Source organism: Vulpes vulpes, chromosome 2, assembly GCF_048418805.1.
Source record: "Vulpes vulpes isolate BD-2025 chromosome 2, VulVul3, whole genome shotgun sequence".
In the NCBI taxonomy this organism is placed as follows: Eukaryota; Metazoa; Chordata; class Mammalia; order Carnivora; family Canidae; genus Vulpes; species Vulpes vulpes.
In genome coordinates, this window is record NC_132781.1 from 144,402,695 (window position 1) to 144,423,505 (window position 20,811).

Genomic DNA, 20,811 nt, shown 5'->3' on the forward strand with positions numbered 1-20,811 from the left:
CAGCAGCACCCATAGAGTGGCGGAGCTCCTGGAGGTAGAAGCATAAACCCAGAGAGGGAGAGCCAGCACCCCGCACGTCTCCGCTTCATTCACACCCTGGCTCCTAGCCTCTCAAAGCCAGCTCCCTCCTGCCTTGGTTACATTCCCAGCCGTTTGAGTTGGATGCTGAGTGATAGAAACCCACAGCTCAAAACAAGGGAAGTGCTGACTGAGTGGTGAAGCCCTCCAGGGATTAAGGGGGTCACAGGGAAGACTAGAATCCCAGCTCTGCACCTGCTGTGTGATCTCAAGCGAATTAGCTAACCTCTCTGAGCTAGATGCATTTCCTGAGCTCACTATCAGAAAAAACTCCTTACCAGCCATATTAGACCCAAACCAGAGGCTCTGCCAAAGGGGATGCCAGCTGGCAGCCAGGCAGCAGAGAGGCAGGCAGTTGGCCACTCCTTCTTGTGTCCCGCCACTCACTCTCTGCCTGAAAGAACAGCCATGTGGCCCTCAACAACAGCTCCCTGGCCCTGTGGCTCCCTCTGGCTCCCAGGGGCTCCAGCCAATGGGGTCTCAGCAGGATGCAGGGCAGGAAGGAGTGAGGGCAGGATATGGATTTCCCTGTAGGGTCCCCACAAGGCCGGATGCATCCCCGCGTGACGGCCACTCACAGCCCCTTCAGGTGGCTCCCCTAGCCCCACCACTCTGTCTGCTGAAGATGACTCCCACCCTCTTTGCACCACACACCGCTAGCCCCAGATCCTGTATTCTTGCGGAGGCTTTGCCCACACTTTGTAAGCATTCCCTCAAATTACCCAACTGCAGTGTGTGTTAAGTTTTTCATGGGACCCTGCCTGGTGGACAGTGGTCCTTTTTCTAGTCTCCCCAGGCCTCCATCAGATAAAATCGCACTCTGTGGAGGACGCTGCTCCGGGGCCCCACCTCTGGCCACTGTCCCCATGGCCCTCCTAGCTTCTAGACTCCAGCAGGTCTCTCCAAATCTGTCAGACCCTAAGTCCCAAAAAAGAGGTTTGAAAAAAACTGCCAATGAGAGGCAAGTGCCTATTCGCATCTGATGGACCGTGGTCTGAACAGGAGGCACACAAGGTGACATCTGGGCTCAGGAAGTGTCTAGAGAAGCAAGCCACTGACTTCTGTACACTGGAAAAAGTACCTGAGAGTGTATATTTATAGAAAGATACATCGAAACGGACAGCTGGCGCCTAGCTATAGATACAGGAAGCTCTGTTAGAGAACCATGTAGGTACGTATATATTTGCCAACGGTAGAGAACAGGAGGTTTCCACATCTTCGGCCACAACCAACAACACACGAATGCCCGTTCTTGGAAAACCACGCTTGTTTGTGTGGTTGGGTTCCCTCTCCAGAGGTTTCCCAAAATGAGAAGGCTGGTTTCAGGGGGCAGTCCTTAAATATGTGTGTGTCTTTCTAAAAAGAGAGAAAAAGGGAAGGGAGGAGGATAAGCGTATTTTCATGTGGTGCACGGCAGAAAAGATGGGACTGGCTTTGGGCAGGGACATGATCCCACTGGAAAGGCCTGAAGGGGAACTCCAGAAGGAACAGGGGTTTCGAGGTTGGGACATGAAAACACAACAGCCAGGAAGGTCACGCGTCCGCAGTCCGCTGAAATCCCTTGTAGCACATTACAATCAGTTAAGGGCAAAACAAAATCAGAATAATACTAAGAGGTAGCAGCTGTTTATCTTCTCGGAGATTTTCGAGGGTCTCTGGAAGCGGGCCAGGTAAGGGTGTTCTCCTGGAAGAGACTAGGGGTAGGGCACAGTTCTGGCCAAGGGCTCCCCCAGAGCCGGCAAGGGTGCGGACCAGCCTGCGTGGAAACTGCAGCTCGGGAGCCCGAGCGAGCCTCCACCGTCAACAGGCCACTTCCAAACCCAGAGTCATTTCTTGGGTAAGTTATGCAGTCCTCACAACATATAAATAAAAGTTTAGTTCTGTGTTTCCATATATCTTCTACATGGAGGCTAGCTGAATATTAGTGGAGTAACAATAATTATTAATAACAATAATCGTCATAATAACAATAATTAATAGAATAATAATGCCTTGGGGGCGCGGGGGAGGAGGGGTCCTTCATATGGCAGGGCTGGGGGTTTCTGGGGAGGGGTCTATGTCTGGTAGAAGTGGTGGTAATGGTGGTGGTGTTCGTGATGGTGGTGGTGTTCGTGTCTCTGGACCGCCTGGCCGGCCGGGCTCTCATACACCACCACAGCGGGCAGGTCCCTCCCGCGGTCCCGCCCCACGACACTGCCGCCCACCGCCAGGGGCGCCTGCAGACCCCGGCCCCCCTGCTGGCTCTCCTTGGCTCGGTGCTTCTGCTTCTTGTGCCCGAGGGGCGCCAGCGTGGGGAGGAGGGCGGGGCTGGCGGCCAGGTGGGCGGCCGGGGACACCGCGGGGACGGCGGGTCCCACGGGGGGTTTGCTTCTTGCCCCTCTGGCCACGTGGCCCACACCCACGCTCTTGCCCTGGGCCTTGGGGGACCTCACAAAGTGCTTGCTCCCGTCCTGGGTGCCCCGGAGCCGCTGCTGGACCTCCGAGACCTTGGCGAATGGGGTGTCAAGGAAGTGGAAGGAGCCCGGGTCCGCGCCTTGGGGCTTTCGGTGTGGGACGTGGATGGCTTCTGGCTCATGGGAGCGAGACCGAGTGGGGTTGGAGGTGCGGGGGGGCAGCTCTGACTTCTGGGCCACTGATGGGGAGCCTAGGAACCAATTTAACAGATATTTAATGAGCACCTACTGTGTGCCCGTGCTGCCCTGTGCCCCAGAAACCACCTCCACCCCCCGGGCTCCGAGTGGTAACTGTTCTTTCTCCCCACCCCGAAGGCTGCTCCTCACTGCCTCGGAGGAACCTCTCTGGAAGGGAACGTGGCCATATACGAAGGGGGAAGATCTGCTTCCTTGTTAGGTCCTTAAAAATAAGTAATTGCCTTTCCAGGAGAGAGAGAAGGAAGAGAGAGAGGCGGGTAGCTGTCTGAGGTCATGGGATCGGAAGGAAATCTAGAGGTGCGCTCCTTCACTTTGGAGGTAACCAGCACGCGAGGTAGGAGGAGGCGGAGGAAGGAGTTGGGCGTGTGAAAGTAAGTAGGCTACCTCTTCATTTATCTCAGCCAGGGGTCAACAGAGGTCAGCAGCTGATGAGGGCAGAAAGCGGTATTTTGCTTGGAACAGGGGAGCGAGCAGGAGCGGCCTGGGGGTGGGGGGCGCAGAGCTGTTGTTCTCACTGTATGATAGACCCTATTGATACTATTTGATTTTGTTCAACCTGGGGCATGTTAGTTTTTAAAACGTTTTTAACGTCATCTCTTCCGAGAAGTCACTTTAACCCATCCAATGAAAGCTGTACCTTCTCCCAGCCCAGGGTGGGGATGCAGTGAAAGCCACCCCGCATGGCCCACCAGCTGTCCCCTCGCCCCCCCTCCCAGATGTAGGAGCTCCCTTACCAGGCCCAAACTGGGACGTGTAGTTCTCTATCCCGGCGAGATCTAAGTAGTGGTTTCTCCTCTCAATATTCTCATCCACGCAGTGGTGGTAGCAGCCAGACTGTTCCAGACGGCTGTCACCCTGGAACCTAGGGCAAGAAGGCAAGTGAGTGGGTGGGCCCTGGCCCTCTGTGGGGGTAGCCCCATGTCTACCGGGAAGCCACTAGGACAAAGCCTTCTGGACCCTTCATTCATTTCCTTCTGGGTCTTTGGAAGGGGCTGGGGTGGGGGAGGGTGGGGAGAGGGAGTGGTCATCTCAGCCACCTGTGTTTCCAGTTCCTTCCCTGACAGCAGAGATGCAGACCTTTGCTGGCCTCCCTGGGCCTTCTGGGGAGGACTGGAGAGGCATTTGCTTTGGACAGGTCCAAAGTAAAGTTGAGAGGTTACTGGTCAAAACTTAGGGAACCTCAAAGTCAGGCTTCAAACCACGTGTGCCCACGGTGGACAGGACACCTAAGCCCTGGGCTGGTTCCCCAGAGAGTATGGGCAGCGGAAGACCCCAGGCCACTGCGGCTGAAGGGGGCAGGCTCTGTAACCTGCCCCAAAGCGAAGAACGGGCCTTACGAATGTGTATGTAAGGAGGGAGTCTGAGCTTCCTGCTTCTCCCCTGCAAGGCTCTCCCATCTGCCAGCCCCACCTCCCTCATTACTCCCTGACCCCCTGCTCCCTGCACCTCCCCACACCAAGCTGGGGCCCCTGCTGGGACCACCTCCCAGCTTGCCCCTATGGGTGGGTGCTTCCCACAATCCAGTTATATCCTTTCCCTTCCATGCAGGTATTCCCATCTCCCCCCTGACTTCAGGGCCGCTAATGCCTCCTACGTCCTCCTGCCTCCTAGGCTGCTGTTACTTTATATTCCTGTTTACTCAGTGACTCAATGTTTTTCTTTAAACACACTCTCTCTTTGTGTCCCTCCCTCCATCCCCCCTTGCAGTTAAAAGAAATAACAGGTGGAAGAGAACCGCAGCCTCACGATCCCTTAGCCACAATTCTGACACCCAAAAAAGCCTGAAGACAAAGATTTTCTCATTACCTATGGGGCAGCCCAGACTGCCCTAAATGGATGTGATGGGAGCTACAGCCTTTATATCACTTTGTGTGGATATTCATATGTCTCCGTGCAGAAATTTCAGTGTGCTAAATCCCAGGGTGCTGCCCAGATGCCAAATAGAATACATGAGAAATACACCAGGAACATCTTTTCTAAAATCCAACAGATGCTGGATTCCAAAACATTTCTGGCCCAAAGAGTTTTGGACAAAGGAATGTGGATCTCCATTTAGTTATTTTGTAAAAAATTGATTTGTGAGCCTATCCTCCAAAATCACTTGCCTCCAGCTCAGTCCCTCAGGTGCAGGTACACAGCTGGTGTTCAATATGTGGTCAGGTGCATTGGGCTGCTAGCCACCCCCCACACACACACACACACTTTACCTGAGTGGGGCTCGCTGCTTCTTCTCCCAGCTTCGGAGCTCCTCGGCAGGCTTGGTCTCCGCTCTGGGCCTCGTGCCCTGCAGGTCTGAGTCCCACCCGAGAAACAGCCAGGTGAGCGGCTTGCACCTGTGCCCACCAGCTTCCTGGCTCTGCTGAGGTTTTCTGAGCTCCCTGGCATGTCGCCCTTGATAAATGGTCCACGACTGCTCACAATGGCTCTGTGGTAAGGGTTCTCCAAGCCAGGACCCGACAGAGGGGTCTCACATCTACATGGCCCCTTACCTCCTGCCCCCCCACCCTCCCAGACTCACCTCCTCCCCAGACTCCTTGGCTAGCCTGCATTATAGCTGCATCCATGCCCATGCCCACCTCCAGCTTTGCCTACCCAGGGTCTCCCACCCGCAATTCCTTTCTTATCCAAATCCTGCTTTTTCAAGGATCTGCTCAAATTCCACCTGTCCACAAAGTCACTCCCAGTCAAAGGGGCTCCTTTCCACTCCTCCCAGGTAGGGTGGTGATCCTTCCTGAGATCTGGGAGTGGACTGGCCCCTGTGGCCTGGGCAGCCCTCCAGCCCCTCACCAGGGTGATTGAGAAGGATGCCCTTCTTGCCCTGGCTTCCATCAGGGGCCACTGTGAGCTTCACCCGCAGCGTCTTGCTCGAGGTCGGGGAATGGTTGACAGAGGAGTCAACCACCTCGTAGATGGTGTGCAGCAGGCTGGTGATGTCCTGTAGGGGAGCAAAGCAGAAACCCACAGGGGGCCTTTAGCCACCATGCATGCACAATACAGGAATCAGAGGGCTTATGAAACCTGAGAAAGCGAAAACCCCCTGGCTCCCTCTCTTCTGCCCTTGAGCTTCTCTGCACCCACCCCCAGTTTGCCCCCTCCTCTTTCCATCTTAGGAAGCCCATGAAGGAGGTGTCAGTATACCCATTTTACAGATAAGTAAAGTCAGGTCCACTAACATCATCCACCCAAGTGTCCTCTCCCAAGCTGGGGGGGGGGGGGGCTTCCAGCTCTAAATGATGTAGGAAACCTGTGGAAAAGGTATTTGCTCTTTATAGGTCGGGGCCCCAGATAGCCAATTACCCACCCTTATGGCTCTTCCTACACAGATAGAGCCCTCACCTTACTCCCCACCCACAAGCCCTTCAGGCAGAGGTAGCAGAGGTGACACCAAGCACTGCCATGGCTAGGCAGGGATATGGATGAGTGACTTGGAGTGGGGAAGCACCCACAGATGTAGCACCCACTCAGCACAGCTGATATGCCCTGTGGCAATGGGGACAGGCATCTCAGAAATCCAGAATCTTCTGCTAAATCTTCAGAACCTTTGATACTGGAAACTCATCTAATTTTTGTCAACTCCCCATTTCCCCGTCTCCCCAGCCGCTGGCACTCTACTTTCTATGTCTACAAATCTGACTATTCCAGGGACCTCAAAGAAGTATTATCGCACAGCATCTGCCTTTTTGTGACCGGCTTGTTTCACTCAGCACAACATCCTGGAGGTTCATCCATATTGTGGCACCTGTTAAAATTTCCTTTCTTGGGGTCCCTGGGTGGCTCAGTGGTTGAGTGTCTGCCTTCAGCTCTGGTCATAATCCCAGGGTCCTGGGATCGAGTTCCACATCAGGCTCCCTGCAGGAAGCCTGCTTTTCCCTCTGCCTGTGTCTCTGCCTCTCTCTGTGTGTCTCATGAATAAATAAATATCTTTAAAAAAAAAAAAAGAATTTCCTTTCTTTTCAAAGCTAATACCACACTGTATGTCTATGTGTATCCACTCCTCTGCTGACGGACACTTGGGTGGCTTCTGTCTTTTGGCTCTTGGGAGAAATGCTGCCGTGAATGTGGGTGTACAAATATCTTGAGACTCTGCTTTGGGGGGTACATACTCAGCAGTGGAGATCATATGGTAATTCTGTTTAGCTTTCTGAGGGCCCTCCATGCTGTCTTCCACAGCAGCCACACCATCTGACATCCCCACTGATAGTGCAGGGGTTCTGATTTTATCACTTCCTTGGGGACACTTGTCATTGTTGGTCAGTTTGGTTTTTTTGTTTGTTTGTTTGTTTGTTTGTTTTTAGTAGCCATCTTACGGCATATAAGGTAGGATCCCCACTGTGGTTTGGATTTGCATTTCCTAAGTGATGTTTAGCACCTCTTCCTATGCTTATTGGCCATTAATTTATGTATCTTCTTTGGAGAAATTATCAAGTTCTTTGACCATTTTTTAACTGGGTTGTTTGTTTTCCCGCTGTTGAGTTGCAGTTCTTTTTTATATTCTGTATATTAATCTTTCATCAGATACGTGATTTGCAAATATTTTCTCCCATTCTGTAGGTTGCCTTCCACTCTGCTGTGTCCTTTGATGCACAGAACTTTTTAATTTTGATGTAGTCAATTCATCTATTTTTGCTTTTGCTGCCTGTGATAATTTTTAACAAAAACTTCTGGGGGGCTGGGTTGGAACATCTCGGGGCTACATCAGGAGTGTGGAGGCTGCCAGTTTGAGACTCAGGCTCTCTGGCTCACTCAGCGATCTAGCTCCTCTGGCAGGGCCCACAGAGGACTCCTTTTCTCCTCTCTTCTGCCCTAGAGCTTCTCTGCACCCACCCCCAGTTTGCCCCCTCCTCTTTCCATCTTAGGAAGCCCATGAAGGAGGTGCCAGTATATCCATTTTACAGATAAGTAAAGTCAGGTCCACTAACATCATCCACCCAAGTGTCCTCTCCCAAGCTGGGGGGGGTGGGGGGGCAGTGATTTGGGGTCTAGGAACAGGCATGCTCCTGCAATCCCAGCTGAAGAATCAACTCCTGCCTGCGCAGGGCCCAGCATACAGAAGTGGGTGCCTGTGAATATTTATTGCACAAATGAACAGGTACTTTCTTCTGAGTTGGGAAGTGAGCCCAGAGCCGGCTCTGGGCTGTAGCTGCAGCGAGGAGGGAGCCTGTCTGCCCTAGCGCAGAGAAACATGCCCGCAGACGGCCGGAGCATGGAGGGGACTGGTATTTATAGCCAACTTTGAGGAGTGGCCTTGAGGCTAAAAATAGACCAAGGGGAAACACGAGGCTGGGTTCTCCCTGGACTGGAAGCCAGCCTCCTTGCTCCTCCTCAGCAGGAGGAAGACACAATGCAGGGATGGCCTTCTGTAGGCCAGGCCAGGCACCCTCCTTGGGAAATCTCCCTTCCCGGCTCTTCCTCTTGTAAAGGAAGGCAAGATGCAGAGCCAGATGGCAGTGTCTGGCCGTGGGTTTCTGCAAGGCCTCCGAGGTGGGGGGCAAGCCCTCTCTTGGTCAGCATTTCTGAACCAGCAAGGAATGAAGACGGCAGCTAGCAGGGGCAGGCGGCAAGCAGGGGCAGCATGGTCTTTGTCCCCACATGCATCAGAAGAGAAGGTGATGCCACCGAGAAGCCCAGGCTGGCTGCCTGCGTGGCCTGGACAGCCAGTCGGGGCCACGGCCATTCAGCTCAGTGACCAGGCATCCAGGCTGCAGTGTGCTGCCCCGTGAAGGTAATTACACCGCAGCTGCCATTCCCAAACAGGACGGGGAGGAAAGGCGGCTCTCGCTCCAGGAAAACCATAACCCCTCACACAAAACATCCCAGCTGGAGGGACGGGGGTTCACCTAAGCCCTCCCCTTGGCCTTCCACAAGATCTCCATCCAGGAAGCATTTCCACTGCTTCCCAAGTCCCCAGGCCCCTTCTCAGGGCTTTGCCTGCCCAGAATCCATTCCCCCACCCCCTGAGGACAATACCTTGATTTTATTTTGGGAGCCATTTTACACGCCCCCCTCTCACTTTTAGTCTCTGTGGCTCATGCATCGAATAACATCCTCCGGCTCCAGGATGTGGAACAGGGCCATCTGAAGCATTGCAAACCCACAGCAAAAATGACTGGATCAGGGCCATTCATGTGAGGCCGTGGGAGCCAGTGAGGTTCGGTTCTGGAATTTCTGAACTGGAAGGGTTGCTGAAAGCCCCGGACAGAGGAGGAAAAATATTAGCCATCACCTTGCTCCTGGCCAGAGGGAAGCTCTACCATGGAGCCTCTGGATCCAGCCATGCCTGAAGTCAGGCTCCTGGACCACATTTCAGTTACATGAACCAATATATTCCTTTTTTTTTTTTTTTTTTTTAACCTATAGCAGTTTGCTGGGAGTCTGTCACTTATATGCCAAGGAGTCCTGAAGGACTGAGAGTCACTCACAGCTTCTTCCTCTACCCTGTTCTAATATTCCTTAAGCCACAGGCTGAGGAAGAGGTGCCCTATTTTCACCCAGGTGTCCCCTCTGGCAGCTTCTCCTGTACTAGCCACAGAGAAGAAAATCCATAGCTCTGAATCAGGCAGAGAGAGAAGACAGCAAAGCTTCCCTGGGAACACACCTGGCACCCTTGAGAGCCAGATGGCAGGCACGTGTGGCCCCCGCCAAGCTACTCTCAGAGCCCTAGGCAGATCTGTAGTAGGTCACACATCTGAAAACCAGGGCCTCCAGGGGAGGGGGAGGATGTTGCAGAGGGTCAGTGGGGAGAGAAAGGAGCCGGATGGGATAAGGGTGAGGCCCAAGGTACGCGGGAGGCAGAGACCCTGCAGTAGTTCAGACCAGCTCATGCCCCTGCTTAAACCAGCCCACCACCAGTGCTTCCCCGAGCACCAGGAACCAAAGCCAGGGCCTGCCCTGCTGGCTCCGGCCAAAGCCACGTCTCCTGTGAGCAGCCACACCAGTCTCCTCCAGTGCCTTGAACACCAGAGCGCCCGGCATCTGTCTCCCGGCTCCGCACGTCATGCTTGGCTCCACATCACCTCCTGCAGGAGGCTTCCCTAGACACGGGGACCCTTCCCTTCACTGGACCCATCAGACTGTGCAATTGTCCCATAATTGTTTGGGATTTGCCCCCTCAGGTGGCTGGATGCTGTGTCTGTGCTGTCCTTCGCCTTGTCCCCACACCTAGGGCATAGTGAATGCACACAGTGGGTGCTCAGTATTCAGACAGATGCAGGGAAGGAGGGTGAGGGGCACATGGAGGAGAGAGAGAGGTGTGGCAGGACGGCCGAGGGGAGAGACGCAGGTGTTCAGAGGGAGAAGGGCGGTGAAGAGCAGGCTGGGACAAGGCCATGCGTAGAGCCACTGGCAGAGCTCTCAGGGCCCGGGGGTGCTCATTTCGGGATCGGCAGAGGGAGGCACCGCCTGGCCTTCATGTGCCCACCCGGCCCCAGCTCCTGGGCAGCCTGGCTGAGGTGGGAAGCGGCCTGGGTGGTCCCAAGCCTGCCCCAGCCAGAGCTCCCCAATCTCAGAGTGGAGGACGCAGGACAGGTCTCTGTGGGGACTCGGGGTCCTCCTCTGGGGAGACCTCGGGGCTCCACGCCTGCCTCCCACCCTCCCCCTTCCCCAGTGGGAGCAGTGCCTCACCTGGGTGCAGGGAGCCCAGCTGTCCCTTCCTCTGTCGCCACTGCCCACTCACCAGGCAGCTCTGGGATACTCTTCCAGGTCCCCCTGGAGCTCCAGCAGCCTTGCTCCCCCTGACACACCTCCCTGCCACCTGTTAGCCTGCCCTCAGGAGGAGGACCAACACGGAAGGTGCAGAAGTGCCCAAGGAGGTGGCCCGTGGCAGCAGGTCTGGCAGGTGCACTCACCTCACGGGTGACCTTGCCATTGTTGTCAAAGTCATACAGGGTGAAGGTCCACTCCTGCCGGCTATCCTCCTCCACAGACACGTCACATTGGAGCTCCTAGACATGAACATACAACACACAGGCATGGCTGGAGTACCCAGAGGCCAGGTCGCAGGCCTGCTGCCTTCCCACTGCCCTCCCCAGACCTTGTGCAAAGGGAGAGCACGATGACCACAACATGGAGGGCCAGGGGAGTGGGGGGAGAGGCCCGCCGGGCAGGGGACATCCAGGGAGAGATGCCGGCAGGGGTGCCAGACAGCCTCTGGACCTTTGAGGGCAAAGGAAACACTAGAGGCATGAATTGGAGGTTGGAGGAGAGGCTTTGTGAGCCTGGATGGAGGGACAGAAGTTACTAGAAGACACAGGGAGCAGTAATAAGGAGCAGGCAGGACTCCTTGGCAGGACTCCCAAGGTGGCCACCTGGCCTGGGAGGCAGGAGAGGGTGAGCAAGCATTAAAAGGTAAAGCTCAAGGGCAACCTGGGTGGCTCAGTGGTTTAGCGCCGCCTTCGGCCCAGGGTGTAATCCTGGAGACCTGGGATCGAGTCCCACGTCGGGCTCCCTGCTTGGAGCCCGCTTCTCCCTCTGCCTGTGTCTCTGCCTCTCTCTCTCTCTCTCTCTCTCTCTCTCTGTCTTATGAATAAATAAATAAAATCTTAAAAAAAAAAAAAAGGTAAGGCTCCAGGTACCTGGCCCTTCAGAGCTGTGTGGCCCTAGGCATGGCTGCTCTGTGCCTTGGTTTCCCCCCATATAAATTATGGAAAAGACCAGTACTGATCTCCTAAGGCTATTGGGAGCATGAACTTCCCCCTGCCCGTGTCCCCTCAGTGCTCCTGGGCCAGTTCCTGACTTCCCGCCTTGAGCATCCAGCTCCTATGTCCACGAAGACCTGAAGAGCCGGGGATCGTAAGCCCAGGACACCCCGGGGCATTCGGCATGGCCCTTCTTGGGGGAAGGGGGTTCCCAGCGGGACTGAGCCCCCACTGCCCTGGCAGTGATCCCGTTAACCTACTGGTTTGGGCTTCCCTCCTTTGCTGCTCCCTGGGATCACCTGCCAAGTCCTTGCCTCTGGCTCTGCGATGGGGAAACTGGAAAAAGCATGGAACTGTTTGGCACTGAGAGAAGTCCAATTAATAATAGTAACTGCCATTGTCTTTGCTGTAATGTTAACATATGAGGTACGTAATGTTAACAATGGCTTCATTATCATCACTCACAGGACCCGACATGTCTAACCACAGGAACCTGCACTGGGAAGTGATGAGCTCTGTCCCTGGCAGTGTGTGTGCAGGAGCCAGCAGAACACCAGAAAGTTCTAGAAAGGCTGGCTGTTTTGGGAAAGAGATTCACAAGATTCTATAAAAACAAGCAAAGATGCTTCCAGGCCATTCTGTTTCACGTCTTGCCTCAGGTCCCCTCTCCTTTTGCAGGAAGACAGGTTCAGCCCCCGAGAGAGGGGTGGTACCTGGCCTCTGAACGCTGGCAGGGATGTGCCCGAGCGCGGCGTCCCTGCCCCCAGCCTCTGCAGCTCGAAGCCAGTTCCCTCCAGCAGTCCTCGGGCGGCCCACGCGGAGTTCAAAGTCAGCCTTCCCTCAGTTGTGACATGCCCGTCTGATACCTGCCAAGTGCCCGCTCTGCTCTGCAAGGCACCGTTTCATGTAGCACAGCACTCGCCCCGCACACATGCGCGCACACACACACACACACACACACTCAGAGCGTTTACCTGATTCCTTCTCCCTGGCCCTTCTGCTCGGCTCCAAAGACAGCTAAAGCCTCAGTAACTATCCCTCCCTCTCTCAACTTCTGTCATATGTGTCTTCTGTCCGCCCCCACCCCTCACCTGGACTTCTCAGGTGAGTCGTCCTCATGGGCCATGGACGAGTCCCAGGCATTAGCCAGGCCCTTTCCAGAAATCAGCCCACTCAGGCCTCCAGGGAAGTGAGACATCTAGGTCTGAGGCTTCCCTCTGCTGCTGCACTTGGCCCTCGGCTCGGCCAGCCACCCCAGAAGACATGCAGGGACCCCAGCGCACTCCAGGAAGAAGCTAGCAACCCCAGCTCCCCAGGTGCATGCTGCCTGCACCCCTCAGCTCGTGCATTCAGGGCCCAGTGTGACCATCTCACACCCTTTCCCGAGTCATCTTCCCGCACCACCGCCATCCCTCTGCAATATAATGCAGTTTGTTTGCACAGAACGGGCGGCACTGGCAGGCCTCTGGGCCTTGCTCCTACTGTTCCCTCCACCTAAAGTGCTCCTTATCCCAAAGGCTCCATGTCATCACCTCTCCCAACTCCTAGTCCCACACTCAGAGGCTCACTTCAGACTCACTCATCCTCCCAACCTCCGCTTGCAGCCACGGCACTGCATGCAGTCTGGAACCGCCACATGTCCGTCACTCTGCAGGCCTCCAGACTCGGGTGGCCACCCCCTCCGCATACTTCCAGATCTCCCTCGCATCCCTGACAGTGCAGTTACTGGGTCTGGGTCACTCTCCCAGGCTCCTCACCACACTGTGGTCCATGAGGCAGGAGCCATGCCCAGTTCACTTGGGGTCCCCAGGGAACCAGCAGGTATGTCGATCAAGTGTGGTTGGAAGGGAGAGGAAAGTGCTTACGTGATAGTGGACAGGCACCCCTTTGAGCACGTTAGATGTATTAACTCCTCATGCTTACAATACCCAAAACAAGATAGATGCTGTTGCTACCCCCATTTCCCAGGTGAGGCCAGCAGGGCTGTGGCAGAGCTAGGACTTGAACCCTAGCCTGCTGGTTCCAGAGTGATGGCCTAGTGGTCTCACAGAGGGAAGCAGAGAAGGAAGGAGAGTGAGGGCAGGGCAGAAAGAGCGTAAGCTCCATGCCAGATAGGCTGGGTTCTGCTCTCCCGGCAGGGAAGGCCATCACCCGGTACAGTGATAGCAGCGCCAGGGCCAGCCGTCACTCCTCTCATGTCCTCTCCCAGACCTCTGGGCCACAGCCCAGTGGCCACAGCCCAGCTGCCACCCCACATTGCAAGGCTGGGTAGCCAGGGCCAAGAGGGGTGGCTGCACACGTCCTCAGGACCTGCATGGAGCTGGGGCAGCCCCAGACATGACGGGACTGTACTGTCATGCCCCACTGCAGGCAGCTGTTCACACAGGAGGTATAAGGCCCTCACATCTGCATAGGCCTCAGTTTACCTCCTAGAAGAGCACTGCTGGGGGGACAGAAACCCTCCTCTCCAGAGCCCAGTGCCAGGAAAGGGAACTTACTTCAAATTTCAGCTGCTTTTTGGAGCCAGGGCAAGATTCGCTCGCCTTCTCCCTCCTCTTATCATCTCCGCTGGTCAGCCCATCTGTCTTCTCTGGAGGCAGGGCCACTGCAGGGAGGACAAGTGAGACAGCATGAGGACAGTCCCCAGCTGGGCCTCGGGGCCACCACACCCACTGTGGCTTTGTTCTGGGGACCGTGTGGAGGAGCGCTGGGGTGCTAGGCCTCTTTCTTCCCTGTGTGCTCAAGTCAAAATCACTTCGCTCGGGGCCTCTGGGTAGCTCAGGGGTTGAGCATCTGCCTTCAGCTCAGAGTGTAATCCTGGGGTCCTGGGATCAAGTCCCACATCGGGCTCCCTGCAGGGAGCCTGCTTCTCCCTCTGCCTATGTCTCTCATGAATAAATAAATAACATCTTAAAAAATTGCTTCACTCTCTGGCCTTTGGTAATGTCCAGGGTTCACATGTGCTGGCCACTCAACTTACCTCCAGGGTGCATCTGAGGCCTCAGAGGCCTCCATTCTCCGCCCCTTATAAGTTCGGACAAGCAGCCTGTGGCCAGCCAGGGCTGTGTCAGACCAGGGGCAGGTGGCCAGGGAGCTTGTGGCCCATGGCCACGGTTGGCACAGCCTCACTGCCTTTCCTGCTGACATTTGGGCTTCCTCCAAGATGCCGCCTGCCCGGGGCCCAGCATACGGCACACTGGTGGGTGGTCAGGAGGACTGAGGGAAACGGAGGCGTGGTACCTCTCTCAGCTAGCCTGGCAAGGTTTAGTTTCTGCTTGGATCCGGATCCTTCTGATACTGTGTGTGACCCAGGGTGGGGCATGTAACTTCTCCAGATATCTCAACTAGTTTCTGCAGTGATAAAACAAGGATCAGAACAGCCCCCTCCCCACAGGATCCTTGTGTGGATTCAGTGAGCTACGACCGACTGTCAAGGCCAAGAGCCCAGGGCCAGCACACAGGGTCCCCGCCATTGGTAGTCACAGTCAGGGGAATGATGTCCCCTCCCCCACTCAATCTTGGGCATCAGCATAGTTGGTAGCTAAGTTTTCTCAAAACGGAGGCTTCGGGGATACAAAAGGGACACGCAAGGATCATATCAAACACAGGCAGTCCAGGATAGGGAACAGGACGGGGAGGGAAGAGCTGAAGATAAGGATGCTCCGGTCACCAGCCCAGACGGGTGAGGACAGGAAGGCCACGGTGGCAACAGACTGACCTGGCTCCTTCCACAGCTCCCCTCCCAGCTGGGCCTGAGTGCCCCCTTCTTTCTCTTCACCCCGGGTATACCCAGAGGGATGCAGGGGGGTAGGGAGGGCCCCACCCTCGATGCCCACATCTCAAGGCAACAACTCCCTAGGGATCCAGCTGGAGACCCTGTCTCGGCCACAGATCCCAGTTCCCTCCCAGTGCTTTCACAGGGAGGCAGATAAGGACAAACCTCAAAGGAGATCCAGCTCCTCGGGAGGCCATGGGGCGGGGGCGGGGGGCAGGGACTGATGCTGACCACTTCTGATATAGTGGATAAAACCAGGTCCTGCCTTCCCTGCTCCTCCAAAGCAAACAGTGTAATGGCCAGGAGGTGCACCACTCCCATGCAATGCTGAGCCCTGGGGCAGGTAAGCGGGCAATTAGCCAGTGACCCAAGGACAGCTGAGCACACAGCCTGGGCCACCCTGATCCCCCACCCCAAATCTGCTGGCATCCTGCTGGTCCGGACCAGCTGCCATCATGGGACCAGACAGGGTGCAACGCAAAGCCACTTTTATCCAGGCCACAAAGCGGTGGGTGCTGCTGTCACCCCCATTTAGAAGAAAGCAAAAAGGTCTGGAGGCTTAACAGAGCGAGTGAGGGAACAGGGTCTCTCTCCATTCCCAGCCCTCAGCTGTAGGAACCCCCAGCATCCAGTGGGTGCAGCTGAGCTTGGCGAGAGTGTCCTAATTAAGACAGTCTGGTCTGGGTCCATCTCCTGGTCCTGCTGCTGACTGGCCTGGGCAACCTTGGGTAAGGCACTACTGATATAGGCACTAGACTTCTCTGGATCTCAGTCTCCTCCTGTGGAATATGGGGATGAAATGGGTTCTTCTTCACAGGGTTACTGGAGTGGTGGGGGGAGGCAATGAGGAAGGTACCTACTTAGCACTGTGGCCTACATGTAATAGGTACTCGATAAATGCTGGCTTTGCAAAAGATGGTCCATGGTCCCAGCTGATAGCCCAGATCGAGGTGACGCCTGTCACCCCCAAACCGCCCCACTGGAGAAACCAGGGTGCTCTCCTGGCCTGCAATACCCTCTATTCAGCCCCCCTGTGGGGTGTGGGGAGTCGGGTGGGAGCGGAGAAGAAAGGAAAACAAAGCCCAGCTCCATCTTCAAAGCTGCAGCCTCCCTCCACAGAGGTCCTGGCTGGAGATGTAAGCCAGCCAGGCTTATCGAAACCAAACTTCAAGTTCAAAGAGAAGTTATCAGAAAACCACCTTCAGGTTCAACATTGCCTTTCAAGTTCCACTTGATAAAACCCAAAGAAAAGAAAGCTCTGTCCCTGTTCCCTCCTTCTCTGGAGCACCCCTCCCCACATGTGGGTCCTCCCTACCTCCCCTCCTTTCTCCTCACCCACAGCAGGTGGAAAACATCCCCCTCGACCACTCACCCTCATCCTGTGTCTTCTCCAAAGGCCAGCGTGGTCTGGATTGCCTTCTCTTCACCAAGGGGTCCCTCATCACCACCCCATCCCCATTCAGAAAACCGCCCCAGGCACCTGTGGCACTGGCCACTGATGGGTCATAGGACTGGGAGCCCTCCTGCCCCAGAGCCCTGGGGGCCAGAAACAGGGAGAGTCAGCACCTTCTGCCCCCGCCAAAGTCCCTTCACCCTGTCACTGTCCCTTCTGCTCCCCAGTGACCAGAGGAGATGTCACAGAACTGATGGGAAAGCCTAGCAGGCCCTGAGTGCCAGGGGCAGGGGCCGGGACACAGGGCCCTGCTCCTACACCCACATGTGAACCCTCTCAAACCAGACATTAACCAATTCCGGCCCCACCACCCCTGCACAGAACCTCTCTCCCTCCATCCATCGTTGGGCTCGTGGGCAGGCATAGGAAGGGTAAAGGGTGTTCACTTGGGACTGCCAAGGTCCCACCAACCAGCAAAGAGAATGGCATGTTTGTCACAATGGGCTTTGGGGTCAGATTCTGAGCCCATTCTCTGTCTCCTACTCCTGCTCAACCCAGAGATTTTTTTCTCCCAGAGATGATCTTCTGGGGGGTGGGCGGTACATAATGTCAAAGGGACTCTGATCACTCTTTAATCACTCACGGTAACAACAGGAAATACTGCTAATTTGAAAGAAGAAAGGAAAGCTGGAGCAAAGGTAGGAAAAGGAAGGGAAGAGATGAAGTAAGGAGGAAGCAAAGCCTTCAAATTCAAAGACTCGTATTCTGGGTTTATGTCCTGCGTTCACATCACTGTGACGTACCTTTGGATGACTAAGAGCAGGGGCTGGCAAGCTACGCCCTGTCCACCCACTGCCTGCTTTTGTAAATAAAGTTTTATTGGGACACAGTCATGCTCATAGGCACTGTGTATGGCTGCTTGGCTCTACACTGGCAAAGTTTGGTCGTCACAACAGAGACTATATGGCCCACAAGGCCTAAATGATGCACTCTCCTGGCCCTTTGTAGAAAAGTTTATGAACTGCTCTTAGGTAAATGCAGCCCTCCCTTCCCGCCAGGGTACCCTGATAAGCAGGATGCAGGCTGGATTTCACCTTACTGCTCACCGGCTTCACTGGAAACTCTTGTGCAGTACACAACCTGCCCAACCATGCACAGTACATATGGAAGAAAGAAAACATCAACTCTGCTTTCTTGAAACCAATTCTCAGCTCAGATGAGTCTGGGGGCGGTGTGTGGAGCTCCTTCTCTTTGGAAACTGCTCCCTGTCGCTCCTCACACCACGGCTGCAAGGAGCCTGCTGGCTGTGTTTACCAGATGATGGATCTCTCCCACATTAGCTCCCAACCTGGCATCTCTCCACCCCCAGCAACTGCCAGATTAAATGCATTACTTGACCATCTTCACCGGGCTCCCTTTGATGTTCCCTTCTCAAGCTTCAAAATACCTTTTGGAGGGAGATCAGACAGCATTAAACAGAATTACTAATTAATTAAGCAAAGTTAAATTTTAAACACTGTTTGTTGTGTTCGCCAAAAGCCTGAACAGAACAGACTTTTTTCCTCCACTGAGATCAAAGACAGTCTCTTCCCTGTCCCTCCCCCAGTTTAAAAGAAGAGGGGGCTGGGGAGGGAGAGAGGGAAAGGAGAGAGTCAGAGGAGCACCAGCGAGTGAGGAAAGACCCGAGTGGGGATGGTTGTTGGCGATGATCATGGGGCCAGCTCCCAGCCCCCACCCCACAGCCACAGCCCCAACAGGAGGCATCAACAGCTCATTTGGGACCACATGCTGGGAGAGCCCCGGTCACCTTCTCCAGCCTCTTTAGCCTGGCAAATAGCAGTGACCCCAGGAGCAGGATGGCACAGCCCACCCAGCCCGAGCTGACAGCTGGCACCACCCAAACAGCATGAGAAGACGGCTACGAAATAAAACAGATCCGCCCTCTCGCAGCCCCACCTTCCCTGGCACCCAGGCAGGACCAGCACCTCAGGGCTCTTCCCTGCAGTGGGGGTGGCTGGGGGGGGGGGTTGGGGGGGGGGTGGTACTCGGGGTCATCTGGGAAACAGGTTGGGTTGTGCCGTGTAGCACTCTAGGGGGCGCCATTCATAGACTGGGCCTCATTTTGGACAGATGGCAGAAAGGTGTCTTGCGGGGGTGGGGGGGGTGCTCCTTCCTCTAATTTGCACAAATGAATTTGTCGTGAGCAGAGCGTGGTCTATCCCCATCCGGCCCAGCACTTCATTCTGAGCAATCTGATCTGGGATCTTCCGATTCCTTCACAAGAGCCTGCCACATCCTGGCAGCCAGACTGCAAGTCTCATGGGAGCCCGGACCCTGCCGGCTAGTGCCCCTGGGATGCCCACAGTGCACAGCATGCAGCACGTACCACGCACATGCACGGAGCACTGTTCCAGCCCAGAATGTTAAACTGCACCAAATCCCATAGGCGGACACAAGGAAGGCACATAACGAATGCACCACAAATTCTGGCTTGATGGAGTTTGGGAACTGGCGTGAGAAAGGGGGTTTGTGAAAGAGGTAGGTCTGTTCTTGAACCCCATACTTAGGCTAAAATCCAAACCCTGGATGATAGCAGCAAACGCCAGCTTATTTTAACACAATCTAGAAAGGCCTGGTTGATAATAAACTTAGGAAGTAGGGACAAATTTGAAACACCATTACAACTATTATCAGCCCCCTCCTGCTCTGCCCAGAGACCAGAAATTACTAACACTCAGACAGGCTCTCTCTGCCCGGTTACCTACCACGTTCTCAGTTGATACGACATAAGATCTAACACAAGCCAGAGCTTCCTTGCTGGAGTTTGGACGCCCGCCCTGATGTCCCCACAGGCCCTTCTCAATTGTCCACGTACAGATTATCTGCTGCAAATATTTTAGTGGCCCTGAGGGTGGCTGGCCAGGATGTTTCTGACTCCCCAATCCTCCAGCAGCAGCTGTTAGAGGGAATGCAGATGAATTTTAATATTAGCCTATGCCAAATATAATTAGGCGGGTAAATCTGCTGCCAGTAAAAAGAGAAAGATATCATATGTGCATTCCAGGCCAAATGGTTTCTCGCATCATTTGTGCGAGACTCTCCTCAGGGAGCCAGGGTCCGAAAGACACGCAAATCTGTTTGTCAACGAGCACAAGGGCAGGCTGGTGAAGGTAGTAGGTACGTGAAGTATTCTATTAGGGCCTCTCAAGAGCACCAGGTTGGGTAGGCTACTGTTTGCATTTTACCAAAGAGGAAACCAAACTTGAGAAGTGAAATGGATCAAGCCATTTATTTCTCCGCTGAAAATGATCTCTGGGCTCTGTATCTCCCCGGAACTGCTTTTCAGGTTTTGACTCAGCGGTGCTCTCATGCTGTTATCCCTGCCAAGAACATTTGTCCTGGCTCTCCAGCTCCGGCTCATCCTTCAGGTCCTCAGCTTAGGCCCTCCACCCTCTGAGCAGGTGCCCGCACACCCCCAGGGGCAAGACTAGGGTTCTCTGCTCAGGGAGTCTGTCTTATAACTGCTATTATCACTACTTGGTTTATTCCATCTTCTTACTATAGCCCCAACATATAGCATAGTGCCCATCACACCCCATTGAGGCACATCGATACTGTCACCATCATCATCATCATCATCACCGTCATCATCAAAAAAAAAAAAAAAAACAACAACAACAGTAAGTCACACTACCAGGATTTGAACCCAGAAGGTGGAGAAATAGAACAAAAATCCCCTTTTCCTGACTCCCCCCACATACACTGATCTCTCTATTCTGTCACACAATAGTTGACACCTGCTCCTGCATGTTCTACGACCATCCTCCCTCTTCTGAGAATAGCATCTGGGTTTCCTCTGACAGGCCACCCCTCTCCCATCTCAATCCACATGGTTTAAGGAGAGCTGATCCCATGCCAGCTTCCGGGATGCACCCAGAACCTAGACCCGACACCATGAATTTCAGCCTGACGGCCAATGTGGCTGCTCCTAGGTCAGTACCAAGGGACAGGTCATCCTGAAGTCAGCAAAGCTGAGCCTGTGAGCCTCTCACTTGCACGGACCCTAGCAATGTGTTCACATGGTCATTCTGTTTCCAGATACTCTCAAAATTAGCTATTTTAACCTCAATTGGCTACAAACACTGTCTCTTTCCATTCTGACTCCCATAGGTCCTCTTGTGTCATGTGATGTCAGAGTGAACACAGGTATTTCTGGAATTGAGCTAAGGGAAAAGATGAGTTGGCAGTATAGTTATTAATGTTTAGCAGAATAGACTTATC

At 54.6% G+C, this 20,811-nt stretch overlaps 1 protein-coding gene across 2 annotated transcripts in view; it reads right to left on the bottom strand.

Annotated features, from left to right (window-relative positions):
• Positions 1 to 1,151: 1,151 nt before the first annotated feature.
• NKD1 (NKD inhibitor of WNT signaling pathway 1) overlaps positions 1,152 to 20,811 on the bottom strand; it is an 84,172-nt gene continuing 64,512 nt past the window's right edge. The window contains exons 1-7 of one of the 2 annotated variants that reach the window (XM_072750264.1): positions 14,343 to 18,269; positions 13,861 to 13,967; positions 10,574 to 10,669; positions 5,517 to 5,664; positions 4,937 to 5,021; positions 3,464 to 3,591; positions 1,152 to 2,722 (exon numbers count right to left, since the gene is read on the bottom strand). In XM_072750264.1, the coding sequence (XP_072606365.1) occupies positions 2,133 to 2,722; positions 3,464 to 3,591; positions 4,937 to 5,021; positions 5,517 to 5,664; positions 10,574 to 10,669; positions 13,861 to 13,967; positions 14,343 to 14,355 (1,167 nt within the window). In that variant the 5' untranslated portion in view covers positions 14,356 to 18,269 and the 3' untranslated portion in view covers positions 1,152 to 2,132. Of the gene's footprint in view, positions 2,723 to 3,463; positions 3,592 to 4,936; positions 5,022 to 5,516; positions 5,665 to 10,573; positions 10,670 to 13,860; positions 13,968 to 14,342; positions 18,270 to 20,811 lie in introns of those variants that run through there. The other variant, XM_072750265.1, reaches the window with a different exon arrangement.